The 19,348-nt window shown below is 40.6% G+C and overlaps 2 protein-coding genes across 2 annotated transcripts in view; one reads left to right on the plus strand and one right to left on the minus strand.

Annotated features, from left to right (window-relative positions):
• Positions 1 to 453: 453 nt before the first annotated feature.
• commd7 (COMM domain containing 7) lies at positions 454 to 14,776 on the minus strand. The gene is made up of 9 exons (XM_017710906.2): positions 14,609 to 14,776; positions 9,665 to 9,718; positions 9,436 to 9,538; positions 8,011 to 8,067; positions 7,607 to 7,644; positions 7,421 to 7,511; positions 5,369 to 5,418; positions 3,714 to 3,762; positions 454 to 802 (listed from the first exon to the last, which is right to left on the minus strand). The coding sequence occupies exons 1-9, from the start codon at positions 14,690 to 14,692 to the stop codon at positions 726 to 728; spliced, it is 603 nt and encodes a 200-aa protein (XP_017566395.1). The 5' UTR covers positions 14,693 to 14,776; the 3' UTR covers positions 454 to 725.
• Positions 14,777 to 15,839: 1,063 nt separating this feature from the next.
• The window catches only part of dnmt3bb.1 (DNA (cytosine-5-)-methyltransferase 3 beta, duplicate b.1), a 65,248-nt gene continuing 61,739 nt past the window's right edge, over positions 15,840 to 19,348 (plus strand). Inside the window, exon 1 of the mRNA XM_017710904.2 lies at positions 15,840 to 16,062. The gene's annotated coding sequence lies outside the window, so the exon portion shown is untranslated. The remainder of the gene's footprint in view (positions 16,063 to 19,348) is intronic.

Raw genomic sequence — 19,348 nt, forward strand, 5'->3', positions numbered from 1 at the left:
GATGAAATCCACAATCTCTTGCACCTGATTCTGTTGCGTGTTCCATGGAACAAGCCCTGGCATGCAAGAGAGACAGAAAGCTGAGAGAGAACCTCCAGGTGAAGAGGACAAAACGTAACAGTTTCAGATGAAGAAAAGCAACAGGGAAACATCAAGACCTCTGGACAGAACATAAACCCGAGTTCTGAATGCTATAAATAGCAAAGCTAATCTCTTTCTCTCTGTTGTCTTCCAACAAAAGAGCCCTCAGGACACAAATTCCATTTCAACATAGTTAAACGCTGCAGAGAAAAAAAGAAAATTTCAGTGCAAGATAGCGGCTGCATTTAAGCACAGGAACGAGTTCGATTGCATACAGACTCTTTGTAATTTGACCTGTCATTCGCTTCCTTGAAACGGCTATTACTGATGAGAAAATACATGTTAGGCAAAGATAAATGAATAATGCCATGATTTTAGAGAAAGGTTAATATTAGCGTGTTTTATTTTAAAAGTGCATTATACAGTAAATCAATTTAATCTTACAAAAGACAGGCTCATCACAAAGGAATGGATTTTTTTGTGTGTGGAACCATAACAGCCATACACCCAATCATTCATAAACACACACATATGCACAAAGTCATTCGTTCATCCATTCATTCACACGCTCTCAGAGGTTACTGTGATTCAGCACCGCTCCTGATCAGAGCGTATAAGAGTAGTCCTCCAAGTGCTATTGCCTCTCAGCTGAAGCAGTCCATACTAGCTTTGGCTCTCTCCATCTCATGAAGGAAGTTATAGAACTGGGGCAGAGTCAGCTCTGAAATGAAATAGAAGAAAAAATAAATAAATAAATAAACAGAGCTTTGGAATTCTTGTAAAATATGAAAAATATAGCACTGCGTGTCAGAGACCACCCTTCATTTATTTAATTTCCAGTCAAAATGGCCATTAAGTACAAAGTTATTATTTTTTTAGTACCAGGAAAAAGGCTGAGACCATTTTTTTGTCAGAGGTCTTATTATTTTGAATGAGTTATTACATTAAATAAATAAAATTTAAAAAATAAGATAACCCCAAACCCTCCCACTCCCAACTGCACCTATAAATTCTCTTCTTTAAAAATAAATGCATATATAGACAAATACAAAATAGTAAAGGTGGCTGTAACAGTGTAAAAAGAAAAAAGCAGCGGCAATAACAGAAACAGTGGTAGTACAATCTCATGCCTCAATATCTACAGAGTCCATTTGGTCCACATATGTAATGACAGGCTGCCAGATAGCATAAAATTTTGAGCTATCCCCTCTTGTTATGCAACAGATTTTTTCGAGATTCAAGAAAAACATTAAATCCCTAATCCAGTGGTTAAAAGTAGGCGGGTGTGTATCTTTCCATTTGAGCAATATCAATCGTCTTGCTAACAAAGTTGTAAAAGCGATCACAATTTTTGTTGGTTTGCCTATACAAATATCTTGAGGCATCACCCCAAATATAGCCCCAAGTGGTGAAGGTGGAATAAAAGCTAAAACATTTGAAAGGAAGGAAAATATTGAATGCCAAAATGTCATTAATTTAAAACAAGACCAACACACATGTGAAAGGGTGGCTAGATCCGTTTTACATTTTTCACACATAGGGTCAATATCCGGTATGAATTTTTCCAGCTTTACTTTAGACCAATGTAAACGATGAACAACCTTGAACTGCATCACAGTGTGTCTCAAACATATTGATGAAGAGTGAATTCTATTCAAAGCATCCTCCCATATTTTTCAGATATTTGTATATCTAACTCCTCTTCCCATTGCTGTTTCAGTGAAAGTAGAGATTCAGACTCTTCTGAATTAATTAAAGCATATATTGTACCAATTCTTGGTGACTTTACAGATTCTAAAATGACATCTAGAAGATTTTTTGATGGCAAGGTGTGGAATTAAGGGTAATGTGATGAAATAAAACTACAAAGTTGTAAATACCTAAAAAAATGTGAATGTGGGATATTTCCAATTCTACTCAGCTGTTCAAATGTTCCAAAATTGTTAGCAATAAAAAGATCTTTTACTGTATGACAGCCCATGTCCCTCCATTTAATAAAAGCTGTGTCAGTTACGGAGGGAGTAAACATATTATTACCAATTATAGGAGCTAAACTGGAGGGATTTTTAAGTGAGAAGGTATTTCTAAACTGTATCCAGATGTTTATGGAATATTTCACAATAGGATTAGATGTATAGTTGGATAGTGGCTTGGGCTGAGACCATATATTTAACAGGACATTTTACAAAAGCCTCAGCAAATAAGTATGTAATGTAATATTTCCATCACCTGCCTTTATTACAGCTTTTTGTTCCAAGAGATTTGCTTGTTTTCAAAGAAATGTGTCTACACCTCCAAAGTTCAGTCTTCGAAGTTGCGATTTCTGCATCTCACAGTTCAAACAATCCCAAGCACATTCCATTATGTTAAGGTCTGGACTTCGGAGTGGCCAGTCCATTGTTCTCCGCAGCTTCCTTTGATTGGCACAGCTGATTCTCCCAGTGGAAGAATGGACAAAGACCTGTGGATTTTTCAGATCTGAATCAAGAGTGGAGACCTATTTTCTCCTCTCTCTCTCAAAGATGAAAGATTTAAATACTGTTTATCAGATGGTGTCAGTTTTGGTGGTATATCAGGTCTTGCACAGTTGTTTGGAAACCCATTGTCTCTATATCTTTTAATAATTTTTTTTTAAAATTCCACTTAAAAAAAGTCCTGTTTATTCCTCTTGTTTCCTTTGGCCATTTTGACTGGAAATTAAATAAATGAGGGGTGTGTAGTCTCTGATTTTTGCACAGCACCATAGATTATTGAACAAAATTTGTGGCAATTGCGGAAAGCTGACGTTTATGGTCTGAATCTGCCAACACCAATTCTGGAATGATTGTACTTAAGGACAAATATGGCACAATAAATCTAATCAATTAATAAGACCGATACTAACATGTAGGTTAAAGGGCCCATATCATGGAAACTAAGCTGCAAAAATCAGCCCATTCTGAAATGACTGTTCTTGTGATGTCACTTACACCCAACACATTTACAATAATCCACTCATTCAGCTTTTAGTAGTTTAGCTCTGCCCATTTACACTGAAATTATAAAGAGTGTTTCAGCCTTGACTCATTTTTGAATGCTGCACAATACAGTTCAGCAGATCAGAACAGCAACAGTAGATGTATATTAGTCTTAAAAGCCACAGTAACAAAACCAGCCTGTTTAGTTATAAAACAAAACAGTCACATAAAAATGAATTTTAACTGTCTGTGGTAAGTTAAGTTTATACTTTTTTAATCCCACAAACAGGGAAATTCCACCTCCGCATTTAACCCATCCATGAAGTGAAACACCACATACACACTAGTGAATACACACACACTAGGGGGCAGTGAGCAGCCCTATCCACTGTGCTCGGGGAGCAGTTGGGGGTTAGGTGTCTTGCTCAAGGACACCTCAGTCATGTGCTGTCAGCCCTGGGGATTGAACTGGCAACCTTCCGGTCACAGGGCCAGTTCCCTAACCTCCAGCCCACGACTGCCCCCCAAGCTGTACTTACAGCTACAAACATCACAAATGGAGCTAAGGGGAAAACAATTATAAACAAAATTCTAGGATATGGCCCCTTTAACACTGAAAAACAGACACTTTCAGTTAAAGTCGTGGGGAAAGTCCACTCTAAATTCTGATCTTACCCATGTACACGTTTTCTGTAGTGTTCCCCTTTCTGACCACCAGCTTAAGCTGCAGGGGATAAAAAAACCCTCATTACTTGAGACACAAACTTAAGTGAGGTCAATCAGCCAGTAAGTAAATGCATTAGACGTTAACAGCAGTGGCTGGCCTTTTGTTCAACATCAGTGTCAGTGCAACAGTGCGCCAAAATAGGAAGTGTTAAAAAGCAAGCCCTCGGGCTACCATGAGCAGGGTGATGACTGACTGACAGGTGAAACACTGTTCTAAGAACAGCAGAGAAAGGAAAGAAGACAGAGCCTTTGGCATCGGTACAAGAGCACTGTGTGATCGATCATACAAATAGCATGTGTGTTGTGTGTCTTCAGGGGTTAGAAGGACAGACGGCCATTCAGACCTGCATCTCAAAAACACAGATTGTCAGAAGCTCTGCTGTTTTCTTTCTCTCCAAAACCTTCAGATCATTACGGAGCCCCGGAGGGGACGGAAGTTAAAAAAATGATTAATTCAAGCGAACGTTGTGCAGTTTGTACGCACGTTTTCTTTTATTCACTAACCTTCTGCACTTTCTGCTGATCATATTTAACAAAGATGCAGACGCAGAGCGGCTGCTTACAAGCTGCGGTGTAAGAGACCATCACACAATTACAGGAAGAAATGATAAGCGTCAACGTTTCAACCAACTCAAATCCAAAACACACACAGAAACATTCATGTGGGATGCGGTCAAACAGCAAGAGAGTTTAATAGATCTATGGATTAGATGTAAATATATTAATGTGAGCTTGGTGAAACGCTGAGCATTTCTTCCTGTAATTGTGTGACGGTCTCTAACACCGCCGTTTGACCGGGAGCAGAAACACCGTGGGCCGTTTGCTGTGAAGAGGAGCTGCAGTTTCCTCTTAACCCCCCAAATCAAAACCAGACCCGATGCGTCTCTGTTCATCACCTCATCAATCTAACACATCAAAACCCATCAGACAGTCTCAGTGAGCTGTTATCAAAATAAAAACAACGTGCATTCAGTTAAAAATAGAATATCACAACCGTTAAAAGAAAACAAGAGAACGATTTAAGAGAACACGTGTGTACGAACTGCAAAACGTTCACTCTAATTAATTCTTTTTTTTTTTTTCTTTTTTTTTTACCTCCGTCCCCTCCAGGGCTCAGTATATTATAGCTATTCTTATTTGACTTACAAGAAAGGCTCGGGTTTAGAAGTCTATTAAGATCTTTGGTAAACCGTTCTCTATTTTACTGGCTAAAAACTGAAAAACATTTAACACAAAATTATAAATAAAATTACAAACACACACACACACACACACACACACACACATGCACATATACATACATATTGCTGCTGTGAGAACAAAACCTTGTATCTGTTTTGTGCGTGTGTATATATATATATATATATATATATATATATATATATATATATATACACACACACACACACACACACACACACATACACACACACACACAAACGCACACACACACATACACATATACATATACACACACACACACAACTAAATGTATTTTTATTAACACAGCAAATGTATACATATAAATGCATAAGTATAACAAATATCTAATTTAAACAAAATAATTTATTCAAAAAGGCATAAATAATAAGCAAGTAATTCACCTGTAAGAAGATGTTTCCAGCCTTCTGCAGCTCACTTGTTCCCACAGTAACTGTCAATGTAGGGCAACATTTTATAATTAACTTTCATGTACCACAGATTCTTCCAGCTGCTGTGTCTGTAGCACACGGCCCGCCACCAGGGACAATTACTTTGACATTTTCCTGTATTTGGGGAGCCTAGTGAACTCATGCTTTTAAGACAATGGCATTTCTGTTGTTTTCAGGAAAAATACATGGAAACACACTGAAATTATTATATACAAATAATTAACTGCATGTTACACAAGCAGAAAGCTGAAAAAAGCTGGATTCAACTATCAAATTAATATTGCCATTAGTGGCATGGCGTTGTCTGTCTTAGGCTGTCAGGTCTGCGATGTAATGAGTTGCTGGTGAGGTTACTGGTTCCCAAATTCTCAAGTACAGTCTCACACAAAGTACATGTTGATTACAAATTGACAAAGTTAAAATTTGATTTAAAAATTTATTTGCAAAATTTAACACAAACGGGTAAGAAATAAAACATAAAAATAACACCATGAGTTATATTCTCTTAAATAAACAGAAATTGTGCTTTAAAATGGTCAAAATGCCCTATTTCTGCATCTTGTTACCTGTTGAGAATGTGTACTTATTTTACTTAGAAAATCCATTGAAATTCGAATTTGGTCAAGGGTGTTGAAACGTTTCCATACAGCTGTATGTCATTTTCAAAACCTCAAAGCTTTTTAGTGGATATGTTTAAACAGGGACTCAACAATGACGGAAATTAGAAGCTCAACGTTGAAATTCATCAATACTGACAAAGACGCTGAAATAAATGTCTTAAACAAAAAACCAGGATGCCACCAACATCGTACAGCATGCAGAGTGATATCCTCTGTAGCCTCCTTCACACTACAAAGCTGGTGAATTTTGTAGGCGAGTTCTCATAAGGTCAAGTTGTTGGACTTTGGGTAGTTATTTTGACTAGATCGCAGGTGTCAAACTCAACTACTAAAGGGGCCGTTTAAAAAAAATCTCAAATCTGTGGACCAAAAAAAAAAAAGTTCTTACTTCCTTTTTTGATTAATGTTGTGCAATAACCGGAACCGGCCACTGTTTATTCCAAATATGTAAAAACCTCAGCTGTATAACACAGACCTTGAACTATTACATGTGCATTCTTGAAATATTCAAAATCTAAATGTCACCAGGTGCCATTTGCTTGAACTAGACACCTGGCATCCTTTGCCAAGTTCAATAAGACTTGGGTTCAGCTTCTGAGGTGCTGAGATAACATTAGGTGTTTATAGAGGTTAAACTGCATCCGAAATGCAGTTAGCATGTCTGGTGACATGACAGATCTTAAATTTCACAGAACTGTGTAGAACTGAGGTGCAACTGTGAAACTGGCTAATATTAGTAGAAAATTAAACTATATTTGCAGGCCGAATTGGACTGTGAGACCAGAGTAGGCCCATGGGCCTTGTGTTCGACACATGGGGTCTAGATTGTCTAAATACATGTTTGAGGAATTTTAAAAAAAGCACTCTCTTCTATAAATATCATTCCAGGATACTGTGGCAAACAGTGTTATGTTAAAAGTGTCAAAAGTGTGAAAGCAGGGGTGCAATATGAACATAAAAAGCATTATTCAAAAAAGCTGTTGGATAATACAAAGGTGTTATTGGAGGTGAAATATTATAATTAAAATACTTTGCCTATGACTGAACGTGCTGAAAGTACATGAACAGTTTTTCCTATACGTGCTTGCAGTCAGTGTATTTCTATTTTTCAATATTATTATGATGCAGTTTGTTGTGACAGTAGCCACTTCTGCTTCATATATTTCACTATACACTCTATATACAATACTGAGTGAGAATGGTCATCACATTTGAAGCCTTTTAGAAGTCAGTAGGATAGAGCTGCATGTGTGGTTTATAACTGCCCATTTAGCCAAATGATTTTTACTTGCTCTCCACATGGAAGACAAAAAAAATATAGCTTATCATGCAGCTCCAGTGGGAAGTACAGTAGTAATGTTCATGTAAGAAGTGAACTATTTACCGCCAAATTTCCACTCCATATCCACCAGCTGGTTGACCATAAGTGTCTGTCCAACTGCCAATCTGGACAAAATTGGGTAGTGGACCCTCCACTGAGACATGCAAACAGACAATATACACAAACATTACAATAAACAGAGTTCTGCTTTAAAGTAATGGTTCTTTGCGAAGGAAGGTTATGACGTACCTGGTCAGAGAAGTGAATGGCCTTGTCTTCATTCAAACCTAAAAATGACAAAGCGATCAGAGATTGACAGAGAAATATTAGTTAACATCCACTATGTGGATTATTTTATTATTGGCATAATTTTTTGCTTTTTAATAGTTATTCTGGAAGAGAATTCCTTATAAATGTCCTAAGAGCTCAGAGAACTTTTCTTAGCCGTTAACAGACAACATAATCAGATCATCAGTGGTGTAGAAATAACTGAAGTTTCACAATATTTCACAAAGTTTTCTCATTATTGATGTTCTGTCCATGAATGTAAGGGAGACAACAAATCTACAACTCCTTGCTTCAGTTTGATCCCTTATAAGTCGTCAGGGTTATCAGTTTAGAGATCACAAATCACAGAGCAAAAACGGTCATACCCAGTGAGAGCATGTCCTCCTTCACTTGTTCAGCAGTCAAGTTCTTCTTCAGAGCACCTGAGAGAAAAACAGATCTCAGGCATTGTTTACACAGCACATAAAAGTGGCCCAAACCCGATCTTTTCCCTCATATGTCACACAGATGTGAACAGCAAAAAAGACCCACTGAATCTGACATTTTCAATTCCGATTTGAGACGCCTTCATATGTGGTAGTGGAATCCGATACATATCCCATCTGCAGCAATGCAATTCAGTCTGAACATCCAGAGAGCAATTTGGGCGACTTTTACATAAGTGCAACTTGACCTTCGTCATAATTCTGCGCTGCTGAGACGAATAACACGCCCTTTTTACGGGTGAACTCGAACACAATGTAGGTGATGAGCCCAGCTGTCAACTATTGGAACTTCATAATCTCGCCTGTGATGCTGACAAAGACGAAACTGACAGCTCCAGGAGTGACAGGCATTCGCTGGCGGGCATTCCACCATGTTTTCGTTTTGAATGTCTGCATACTTAAATCGTTGATACGGTGGAGATAAAAATTAGGACTTTGGCCTAAAATGTATTTTTGAAACAAATTCATGACAGAAAGCTACATACAGAGCACTGTCAGGCAAAAGAGCCCCCAAATAAAACAGAAACTTAAAGAATTTTTCTACTTAACACAGATACAGTTGATCAGCCAACGTCCGGTGTCCAAACTTTGCATCTTTAGTTTATCGCCAGAGCTATGATGCTAATGCTGGAAACAAACACTAGAAGTCAATAGTCACCTAAATCTTTTTTATAAATACATGCGCAAAACTTCTCTCAACTCACTCAGGCTTCATTAAGTTTGCACAGACTTGTCAAAAAAATAAATAAATATAAATTAAAAAATAAAACAAAGTGTAGCTGATCACTGGAGGCATATAAATATTACAGACGGTGTTTGCAATTTCTGTTGTTTCTTTTAATAAACAACTTAATATGTATTCTTGAACTGAACACACGCTTATAAATAGAAACAACAGAAGTCGCAAATGGAGTAGACTGAGCTGTAAGAAGTTTGCACAAAAAGGAGGGTCAGAGTGTAGCACAACTCCTTTTGTTTAAAACAGCCGTCCGTTGCGTTGGGCGTAAAGATTTGTTCATTTTTATAGTTTTATATTAAAAGTATAGTATAGTTTATAATCATACTGCGCTCTAAACCACATTCTGCACTGGCTTTATTAAGAAGTGGAAGCATTTTGAGCTGGTTTAGAGAAGGTTTGAGGATGTATTCTTTGAAATGATTTGGGTGACTACTGACTTCTAGTGTTTGTTGCGGTCTACTGTCACCAATAAGACTATGTTGACCATGTCTAATCCAAGACTGGATGTAGAAGGTAGCTGAAGATCAGGGGTCAGCAACAGAGCTGACAGTGTGTTTTGTTTTTACCATGTGGAAGCAGGAGAATGCTCTTCATTAGGCCTCTTAGTGGACCTGCACCCATGCTATGCTCTCCTGCAAACTCACTCAGCTGTGCCAGGAACCGCTCCGACTGAAAACACCCACAGACATCATCAACCTCTAATTTTACACATATCCATCAGACCAAAGTGTCAGAAATCTGTCCTCAGCAGTCATGGCTGTGGATCAAGGGAAGGTACATGCAGGCTTCACTCACCTCTTTAGGCTCCAGCAGGAACTGGTATAGTAACTCAGTCAAGCTCACAAATTGCTGTAAAGAAGAGAAAGAGAGTTAACATTGGCTTGCCAACTTCAATAAAATCACTGATTAATGGTTAATGAGGACTTTATTAGGCACAGAAAGGCAGAGAGGAAGTCACACAGACACAAATCTGAGGGATATGATGTAATACATTACAACGACAATTCACAGGAGAAATAGAAAATGACAACTAAATACAGACAAAAAGAAAAACAAAAAAAAAATGAAGGTGTACCGATATCTGACACAGCCGCTTAAATGCTCTCACACAGCTTGTACACCCTCCCAAAAGAAAATCACTGTAAATACAACAGGACCCCTCTGGAGCAGCTTCACACGAGCCTAACATCAACATGTCTAATGCCAAGCATCTGCTAGAGAAGTACAAAGCCCCCCTTGCCTTGGGCTGTGGTGCAGTGGACCTGCATTCTCTGGAGTGATGGAGCATTTTGGGGTAGGTCGAAATGGTCTCCGTGTTCCAGAACTAAGCATCCAACATCAGTACCTGACCTCGCTACTGCTCTTGTGGCTGAATGCAATCAAATCCCCACAGCTGTCCCAACAGCCAGTCATGCACTTCTATAATTTACACACTACACTAAGTAATGCACTTCTAATGGTCTTTTGCTAGTTTTCACTTAATATGTAATACTGTACTGTAGTAGTGCTGCAGGCTAACACGTGGTTATAATGCTTTGGTCAAAGGTTAATGATGAAGTTGCGCCGGTGTTCATTTGCATAGAGGTTCTTAACAGATCTCTAGATCAGCCAGTCCCACAGGCACAAAGTGGTAAATAGTGCCTCTATTAGTAAATCTGGCCCACAATATATCTATAAAAACACCTTTCTGTTAAACAAGGGTCACTCTAATCCTTGACTGGAATCAAGGGTCACTCTAATCCTTGACTGGAATCACTTCTGTAAAATGTGAATTACATGCTAAATGCAAAATTATTATTTTGCAGCAGAACCCTTAGCTAGTACCCTGCACAGTACAATAGAAAAAACAAAAATCCTTAACATTAATACTGCATTACACTAACCATAAAGCTGCGTATGACACTTTTTTTTAACAATATATTATATGTAAAAATATTGCAAGGAGTAGAGGTCGTAAAGGTGGATGACTTCAAATATATTGGGTCAACCATCCAGAGCAATGGACAGTGTAGAAAAGATGTGAAGAAGAGGGTGCAGGCAGGATGGAGTGGGTGGAGATGGGTGTCAGGGCTGATGTGTGACAGAAGGATAGCAGCAAGAGTGAAAGGGAAGGTTTACAAGACAGCAGTGCGTCCTGCTATGATGTTTGGTTTGGAGACTGTGGCTCTGTCTAAAAGACAGGAGGCTGAGCTGGAGGTGGCGGAGATGAAGATGCTGAGATTTTCGTTGGGAGTGACAAGGATGGACAAGATTAGAAATGAGCAGATCAGAGGGACGGTGAAGGTGGAGCAGTTTGGAGATAAAGCCAGAGAGGCCAGGTTGAGATGGTTTGGACATGTGTTGAGGAGGAATAGTGGATATATTGGTCAAAGAATGTTGGAGATGGAGCTGCCGGGTAGAAGGAAAAGAGGTAGACCTCAGAGAAGGTTTATGGAGGTAGTGAAGGTGGACATGGAGATGGTTGGTGTGAAAGTAGAGGAGGCAATGGATAGGGCAAGATGGAGGCAGATGATCTGCTGTGGTAACCCGGGAGCAGCCAAAAGAAGAAGAAGAATATGTAAAATATTCTTTTTTTTTTCTATCTGATAAAGCAGTCCCACAAGTAAAAATACTATTAAAATCTATTAATCCATTTATTTGTATTCAGCATTACCCATACTGTGCTGCACTAAATCCAACTCATCTGATTATACTCTCTTCGTAATGAAACTTGCAGTTGGGAATTGTTTAAGCACCAACAAGATCCACAATATACTCTTAAAAAACATTTTGTGATGTAATTTATCACGATAATGAGAAATGGTCATTCTACCCAACCCTAACTAACAATCTAGACAACTTCCTTTTAAAAAAAACATTTATCGGAAAACTACATTTCACACAAAGTTTGCCTCTTTAGTTTTGCGTCTATGGACATACACTCACTGGCCACTTTATTAGGTGAAAGGTTTTATATAGTGAAAGGTTGGACCCCCTTTTCCCTTCAGAACTGCCTTAATTCTTCATGTCAGACTTTCAACAAGGTGTTGGAAACGTTCCTCAGAGATTTTGATTGGTTATTTGAGTTACTGTTGTCTTTCTATCATCTGGAACCAGCCTGCCCATTCTCCTCTGACCGCTCACATCAACAAGGCATTTTCATCCACACAACTGACCGCTCACAGGATATTTCCTCTTTTTTGGACCGTTCTCTGTAAACTCTAGAGATGGCTGTGTGTGAAAATCCCAGTAGATCAGCAGTTTCTGAAATACTCAGACCAGCCCGTCTGGCACCAACAACCACGCCACGTTCAAAGTCACTTAAATCCCCTTTCTTCCCCGTTCTGATGCTTGTCTGCACTTCAGCAAGTTGTCTTGACCACCTCTACATGCCTAAATGAGTTGTGGCCGTGTGATTGGCTGATTATCTAGCAACTGAACATAGAGTGGCTGGTGAGTGTAGACTTCCATTACTTGTTGGCTACATTAGCCTCATAGCTCCAGTGCAAAACCTCAGTGGCCAGCTTTGTCTTAGCTGATGTTTGGAATAATGGACAACATGTGTAAATTGGATTTTTCCGGTAAGAATTCGTTGAAAACACAGACAGGGATTTCAAAGTCAATTTAATCTTTAGTTTATCAGGTCTTGAACTTTATAATGGCAATGAGGAAATATCAGCGAAGAATGTTACTAAAGTGAAATGCTTCCGAGTGGCTATTAATGTTTTCCTGCTGGACTTCGGACTCTGTCGGTTTAAGTGAACAAACAGTGAGATGTAGCATATGGGATGCTGGAAAGGAACAGGGATCAGGAAGATTAGTCTAAACTTGATGTGTTTAATCATTCTGTTGCTCTACACAAGATAATACAGGATCTTATAGACTGTTTCGTCTACAGAGATGGAATCAACAGCATCTCAATATGGCTATAATTGGTTGACGAGAGCCAAAGCCAACACAGACTTGATAGATTTGAGGATAATGTGCCTGCAGTACACACAAATGACCAAATGACCATGTATTTCGACTGAGCAGATTCTTAGGATTTTGTTTACCTTCATATGACGTAACACAAGCTGATTAAAAAAGACCATTTTTACAGCTTACAGTGTCCCTTTACTTATCCATCATCCTTTAAATCTAACAGTATTTTCCTGAAGGGGAACCTCACCAATTTTTCATATTTTCTGCATGATTAAATGGGCGAGATGCAAACAAAAACCATTCAGTGGTTTGATTTGAAATGCTCAGATCTAGAGAAACCTGCAGAGTGAGAATTGTTCATGCTGGTAATAGGAACCAGACGTCTGAAGAGTTTAATGCCTCTGAAAGCCCCTTCAGATAAAGTTAGACTATTACATGAAATTGTTAGAGATATGCTGCTTGGTTCCGGATACATTGTTGTTTTATGACAAAGTTTTGGCCTAAAATATCCTTTAAGCCATTTATTTTAACCCACTCATGGCAGATGGGCATAGGCTGGGTGTTGTGCAGCAAAACAGTCCCCAAAGAAAACTTTTTTCCAGATTTATGACTATTTTACCATAATTAACATTACATATGAAAACTCAGAAGACAAGTGTAGCTGCACTAGTGATTTTGGATAGTAAATAGCATGGCTATACACTCACCAGCCACTTTATTAGGTACACCTTGCTAGTAAAAGGTTGGACCCCCTTTTGCCTTCAGAACTGCCTTCATTCTTCATGGCAGACTTTCATCAAGTTGTTGGAAACGTTCCTCAGAGATTTTGGTTGGTTATTTGAGTTCCTGTTGCCTTCCTATCATCTCGAACCAGTCTGCCCATTCTCCTCTGACCTCTCACATCAACAAGGCATTTTCGTCCACACAACTGACCGCTCTCTGGATATTTCCTCTTTTTCGGACCGTTCTCTGTAAACCCTAGAGATGGTTGTGTGTGAAAATCCCAGTAGATCAGCAGTTTCTGAAATACTCAGACCAGCCCGTCTGGCACCAACAACCACGCCACGTTCAAAGCCGCTTAAATCCCCTTTCTTCCCCGTTCTGATGCTCGGTCTGCACTTCAGCAGGTTGTCTTGACCACCTTTACATGCCTAAATGCATTGAGTTGCTGCCGTGTGACTGGCTGATTAGCTATTTGTGTTAACAAGCAATTAAACATAATAAAGCGGCCGGTGAGTGTGTGTGTTGTACTGGTTCCTCTGTTAAGAAATCAGAGTCTTTAAGTCTCTTCACGATGAACCACATCACATCACTCTGAATGACTCAAGCTCACATCTCATGACTTCTTCACTACATTTGTGGGGTTCCCCTTTAAGAGACTCTTGATATCAGAAAATTGTACTTTAAACTTCACCGAGAGGCTGCAGAAATGGGAAACTTCCCTTTAAAATGCTTGCTTTATAGCTAGAGTTTTGAATTTAATACCTAACCTCGCTTAACTAACTAACTTGCATGAAACGGGCAGAAATCAATGACCACCCGGCCACCGTTTAGCACGTAGCCTAGCAGCCTCGTCGCTGCCGTGTATATCTGCCTGTGGCTCTTGAGAACATGATTTCAGCGTGCGAGGTCATTTTATTATAATGTAATAAAATTTTAAATGCGTTAAAAACACACACAACGAGTCTCTGGAAGTCGCACTGGTTGGAAAGACTGGGAGATAAACATGTCAACACACAGGCTGAACAGCTAACTAGCGGATTAGCCTTCAGCTAAAACCCAAAACCAGAAATAAACATTCGTTCGTTTTGGCGTTTGCGGATTCCGACTCCCTACCTGCTCGCTGAACTTATTCAGGGTTTGGAAGTCATTGCTGACACTGTCAGGCAGTGCGTCGTTAGTGAAATGTAACTGCAGCATTTTCTCGGTTAGCTTCACAGCTTCTGTACACGAACCCACATCTGCAGGTCTGTCGCCCCAGCGCCGGATTCATTTCACAACTTTCGACACACGCTGTGCGGTTTGACCTGGCGGAGCTTTATTCACCATCAGAGAGGTTTAAGATGCTCCAGTGATCAAATAAGTACATTTCTGGATGAATAGCTTGAAATATGGTAGTTCCACGTGTTATTATATTTTATTAATTCAGGTCTTATGAATCATAGCCTAAAGCAGGACCCAGCATGGTGTAAGGCTCAGCTTTATGCAGCACTGCTGGCTCATTCAGCGGCTTTATACAGAACCATGACCACCCAAAGAACAATTCGCATGCTTTAATAGTTCTTTGCATGGTGAAATCCCGTTGGAACGAGATCCTGCCTTACTAAGCCCTGGCCATGCATTAGGATCTCGTTCCCACACCTTACTGAGTTGTGGCCACACATTATTTTACTTATACAGGATGTCTTATATATGACTTATGATACAGTGGTTAATATGGTAATATGGCACAGTGTGTTATATAGTACTGCAGTACAGTGCGTGGTGTGGTAATATGGTGCAGTATACTGTGGTATTACAATAGTACAGTGAACAATGTAGTACAGTGTGTAATATTGTCATATAGTACTTTGTAATTTGGTATATAGTACAGTGTGTTATGTGGTAATATGGTACAGTCTGTAACGTGGTCTTGTGGTACAGTGTGTTATATAGTAATAAAGACAGTGTATTATACAGGAATACCTTAACTGAATTAGCCCATTTAAAGCAACAGCTGACACTGGAATAAACAAGAGTCTCTCGTTCTTGTTCTCTATTATGTCCCAAAACACCAGGACCCGTTCTGTTAGTGTCAAATATGTTAACTAACAGCTTAAATAACATTCTTCTTGCACTAAACACGGCTGAGAGTGGGTGACCTGTGGGTCTAGTGGTCATCTTCCCTGCGCAGTAAATTTACCCAACTTTATTTATACCCAACTAAAGCGTGGGTCTGACTTCATCTGCACGTGCAGAACAGGCACTTCCTCACAGGTGTTTCCTACCAAGGCAAGAAAAGGCAGCAGCCAAGGGGTTAAACGCGAGAAGGTAAATGTAGTGCTCATTCATAGAGGGCGCGATTCGAGACCCGGGAAAAGTCACGCCTGACTGCCAAGGCGCCGGAGCGCGCCGATTGAGCCTGAGAGCGTCAGCCCATTTCCATATCCCCCCCAGGGGCTTATATGCGTGGCTGAGAGCGAAGCAGAGCGACTCGGCGCGACACCTCGGACACCTTACGACTAGCAAGAACGAAGTCGTCCGTCTCGGTCCGGCTCGTGTGTTTTTTCGCCCAAACTCTGCGCAAACAGGTAAGTTTCGCTTCCACTCCTCCTCCTCCTCCTGCGCCTCTACCGCTGCGCTGCGGGCGCTCCGGGAGCGAGCAGCTCGAGGGCAGGCGAGACCTCACGCGTTCCTGAAGGCGCGCTGTTTACCTGCCGGTCCTCGTGCCAGGTAACTTGACCAGTGCGGTAAAAGTTGTAACGCTGTAGAAAAGCGGCGCACCGTCAGGGTCCCGATCGAGCCCCATTAAGGTCGCAAGCCTCGACTGCGAGTGTGTACGCGACACGCGCGGAGTGGAGCGGCGTGACTTGTGCAGACTTTCACTGGAGGTATGTTTTCTACTTGGTCGTGAGTGAGGAGTCCAGTGGAAGCGAACGGCAGGTTCCGACAGTCTTGGCTTTACCTAGAAGTTCCACTAAACTCTGAGGGTGTTTGCGGGGTGCTCCATGTGCAGCACCCCCACCCCCCAGCACGGACATGTGGTTCAGGAACTTCGGTCAAAGTGTAACTACTTGTGTGCGTTTGGACAGGCGTGCTAGCGCCGCGCGAGCTTACGGAGAACCTAAGTCTGACATCGTGATTGTTTTTTTTAAAGGCGTGCCCATGAGTTACTATATCGAGGCCTCGAATTAATATATTGAGGTTTCTCATAACTCGTGACCTCAACGCATGAATTCGTGGCCTCAGTATAGTCATTTGAGACCTCAATAGAGTAATTCGTGGCCTCAGAATAGTAATTCACGGCTTCAGTGTAGCACTTTGGGCCTGAGTATAATAAATTGTGCCTCGATATTGTAATTTGTGGTGTCAGTACAGTGATTCGTGGCCTCAGTATAGTAATTCGTGGCCTCGAAATAGTAATTCATGGCCACGGTATAGAGAAATGTGGCCTCAGTATAGCATATTGGGCTTAGTGTAATAAACTGTGCCTCAATATTGTAATTTGTGGTGTTAGTAGAGTGATTTGTGGCCTCAAGATAGTAATTCGTGGCCTTGAAATAGTAATGCATGGCTTGTGGCCTCAGTATAGTACATTGGGCCTCAGTATAATAGATTGTGCACCGATATAGTAATTTGTGGCCGTGAAATAGTAATTCATGGCCTTAGTATATTGAACTGCGGCATCAGTGTAGTTAATTGGGCCACGATTTAACACATTATGCCTCAATATCATGACTTGTGGCCTCAATATAGTATCAGGTAGCCTCGATATATTAATTTACGACCATGCCTTATTAAAAAATAATCGCCATGTCATCGTAGGGCGTCAAAAACTCTTCGAGCACGCGCGTGCGGATACGTTTGGGGCGCAGATGCAAGCGCGTGCTGCAGCATGCAGTTATTGTCCTGCTGTAAGTCAGTGCGTCTGCGCGGCTGGCAGGCTGATCACAGCTACTATGGGCAGGTGACCCTGTTTCAGCGCAATTCAGAGGTAAAACAGAGATAAAAGGCGATGTTTTCACTTCAAACAATGCCTGAAAACACCCCCGCTTTATTTAGCACGTTTATCAGTCTAGATAGGCAGTTTAATCTGTAAACATATGAGCAAACCAAGAAAAAAACAACAAGTCAAAGTTTTAAACCCGTGCAAAAGTTTTGCATTGGTCGGCTGCTGACGCGCCGCGAATCGCGAATCTCGAATCGCTTGCTTGAACCGATTCTTCTCGATGATCCGATCAAAACGGAGCCTAAGTGTAACGTTAGCGTCCACAGGCTGGCGTCTGCCTCTGTGTAGACCTCTAACTGGCCTCCTCTTTATGTCTTTGTGCCTTTTGCTTTCCAAGTCTGCGACATCAGACTCCCTCACTGCACCGAATCAGAGAAGCTGAACTTGACTTGGGAGTCAGTGAACCGGGCGCTCGATTCTTTAAACACTTGGGCCAACGTGGAGTGCACTCTCAGTTTTTACTGTAAAAGGGGAATTCCTCTTTTTTTACTTTTTTTCAAAATTTGTTAAGGTGTAAACGGCCATTCAGAGTAGTCTGATGTCATATGCATCATTCTAGAGAAGACTTCTTCTCTAGAAGGTTCTTAATGGGTCTGTGTACAGTGGTGGTCAAAGGAACCCGAAGCTTTTAATGCCTCCCAAAGCTCCCCTACACTTTTTTTACAGTAGTTTTGAGAGGTCTTGGCCCAAAACCTGTGTGTACTCCTGCCATGAATGGATTTTAACCCCTTAAAACCCCAGGCTTATTACATACTAAAGCTTTTAATTCTGTAACTACAGGGGCTCCAATGCAAACTGGTTGAGCTGTCCTTATAGAAGTCATTATAGAAGTGTGTAGTAAAACTATGTGCCCGTTTGTGGGGCTTGACCATTTAAGGCCATTTAATCCCCCAGAGAAAACATGCTTTGTTGGGTTTACCACTATTTTACTTTGAATAGCATTAAAGATAAACACTTTAGTTTTTTTATATGAATCCATCTAATTAACAAACACTAGGACAAAATTAAATTATGGTATTATTGTGAAATTATGCACAGTGTGCAGTGCAGTTGGGGCACTGGGGAATTACTGCTTTTGCACGGTGGCTGTTGGCCAGGTGCGGAGAGCACTTCTTAAGAAGCGGTGCTCAGGGACTTTACCTTTAAGCGCATACTTAGTACCTTCCTGTTTTCTTCATGTTGACATTCATGTGTTATGAAACTCTCTGTGATCCTGAAGTGGAGCTCATTTTATTATTGGGGGGGGGGGGGGTCATTAGTGCTTCCAAGATCAGGCAGCCCAAGTTGCAAGACATTATTTAAGAAGATTTCCAGAAGTTTTCTGGAAGTTTTGGGCCACTAGTTTAAGAAAAGCCGAGGCTGAATTAAGGCATTTAGATGATTTCAACTCTGTTCAGTGGAGTATGGAAGTATAACAGTAGAAGAAATTGTGAGATGAAGTTTGAACTTCTTTCAGTGCAGGATTTCAGTTTTCCTTGAGTGAGCCCTCATTTCTTAGATGTTCCTGGTTGTTGCAGGAGATGCCGGCCTGGATCTAAATGTCTCTGTTTTTTATACCTTTCTTCTTACACGCACACACACCTACACGTGATTACACATTCACGCGCGCACACACAGACACACACACACACTGCATTCACAGAAAACCCCTCCTTTTAGGTTCAGCCCCTAATCTCTGTCACTCAGGCTTCCACCTTTTGATGTGGCCTCTCATTGTATTCTCACATTCACTCATTCACCTTCACAGATGCTCTCTCGCTGTGGGCCAAGGAGCATGTGTGTGTGTGTGTATGTGAGTGTGTGTGTGTGCGCTGTGGTGCAGAAGTGCATAGAAACCTCTAGCTCCATGCTGAAATTGATAAAACGAT

This window comes from Pygocentrus nattereri, chromosome 9 (genome assembly GCF_015220715.1).
Source record: "Pygocentrus nattereri isolate fPygNat1 chromosome 9, fPygNat1.pri, whole genome shotgun sequence".
Classification (NCBI taxonomy): Eukaryota; Metazoa; Chordata; class Actinopteri; order Characiformes; family Serrasalmidae; genus Pygocentrus; species Pygocentrus nattereri.

What these genes read in the sequence shown, in the direction of transcription:
- commd7 (XM_017710906.2), bottom strand. Translation starts at nt 14,692, where the DNA reads ATGCTGCAGTTACATTTCACTAACGACGCACTGCCTGACAGTGTCAGC. An exon ending in CATTCTCCTGCTTCCACATG is followed by an intron (nt 8,068 to 9,435) that starts GTAAAAACAAAA and finishes TTTTTCTCTCAG; the next exon opens with GTGCTCTGAAGAAGAACTTG. An exon ending in TACAGAAAACGTGTACATGG is followed by an intron (nt 803 to 3,713) that starts GTAAGATCAGAA and finishes ATTTCATTTCAG; the next exon opens with AGCTGACTCTGCCCCAGTTC.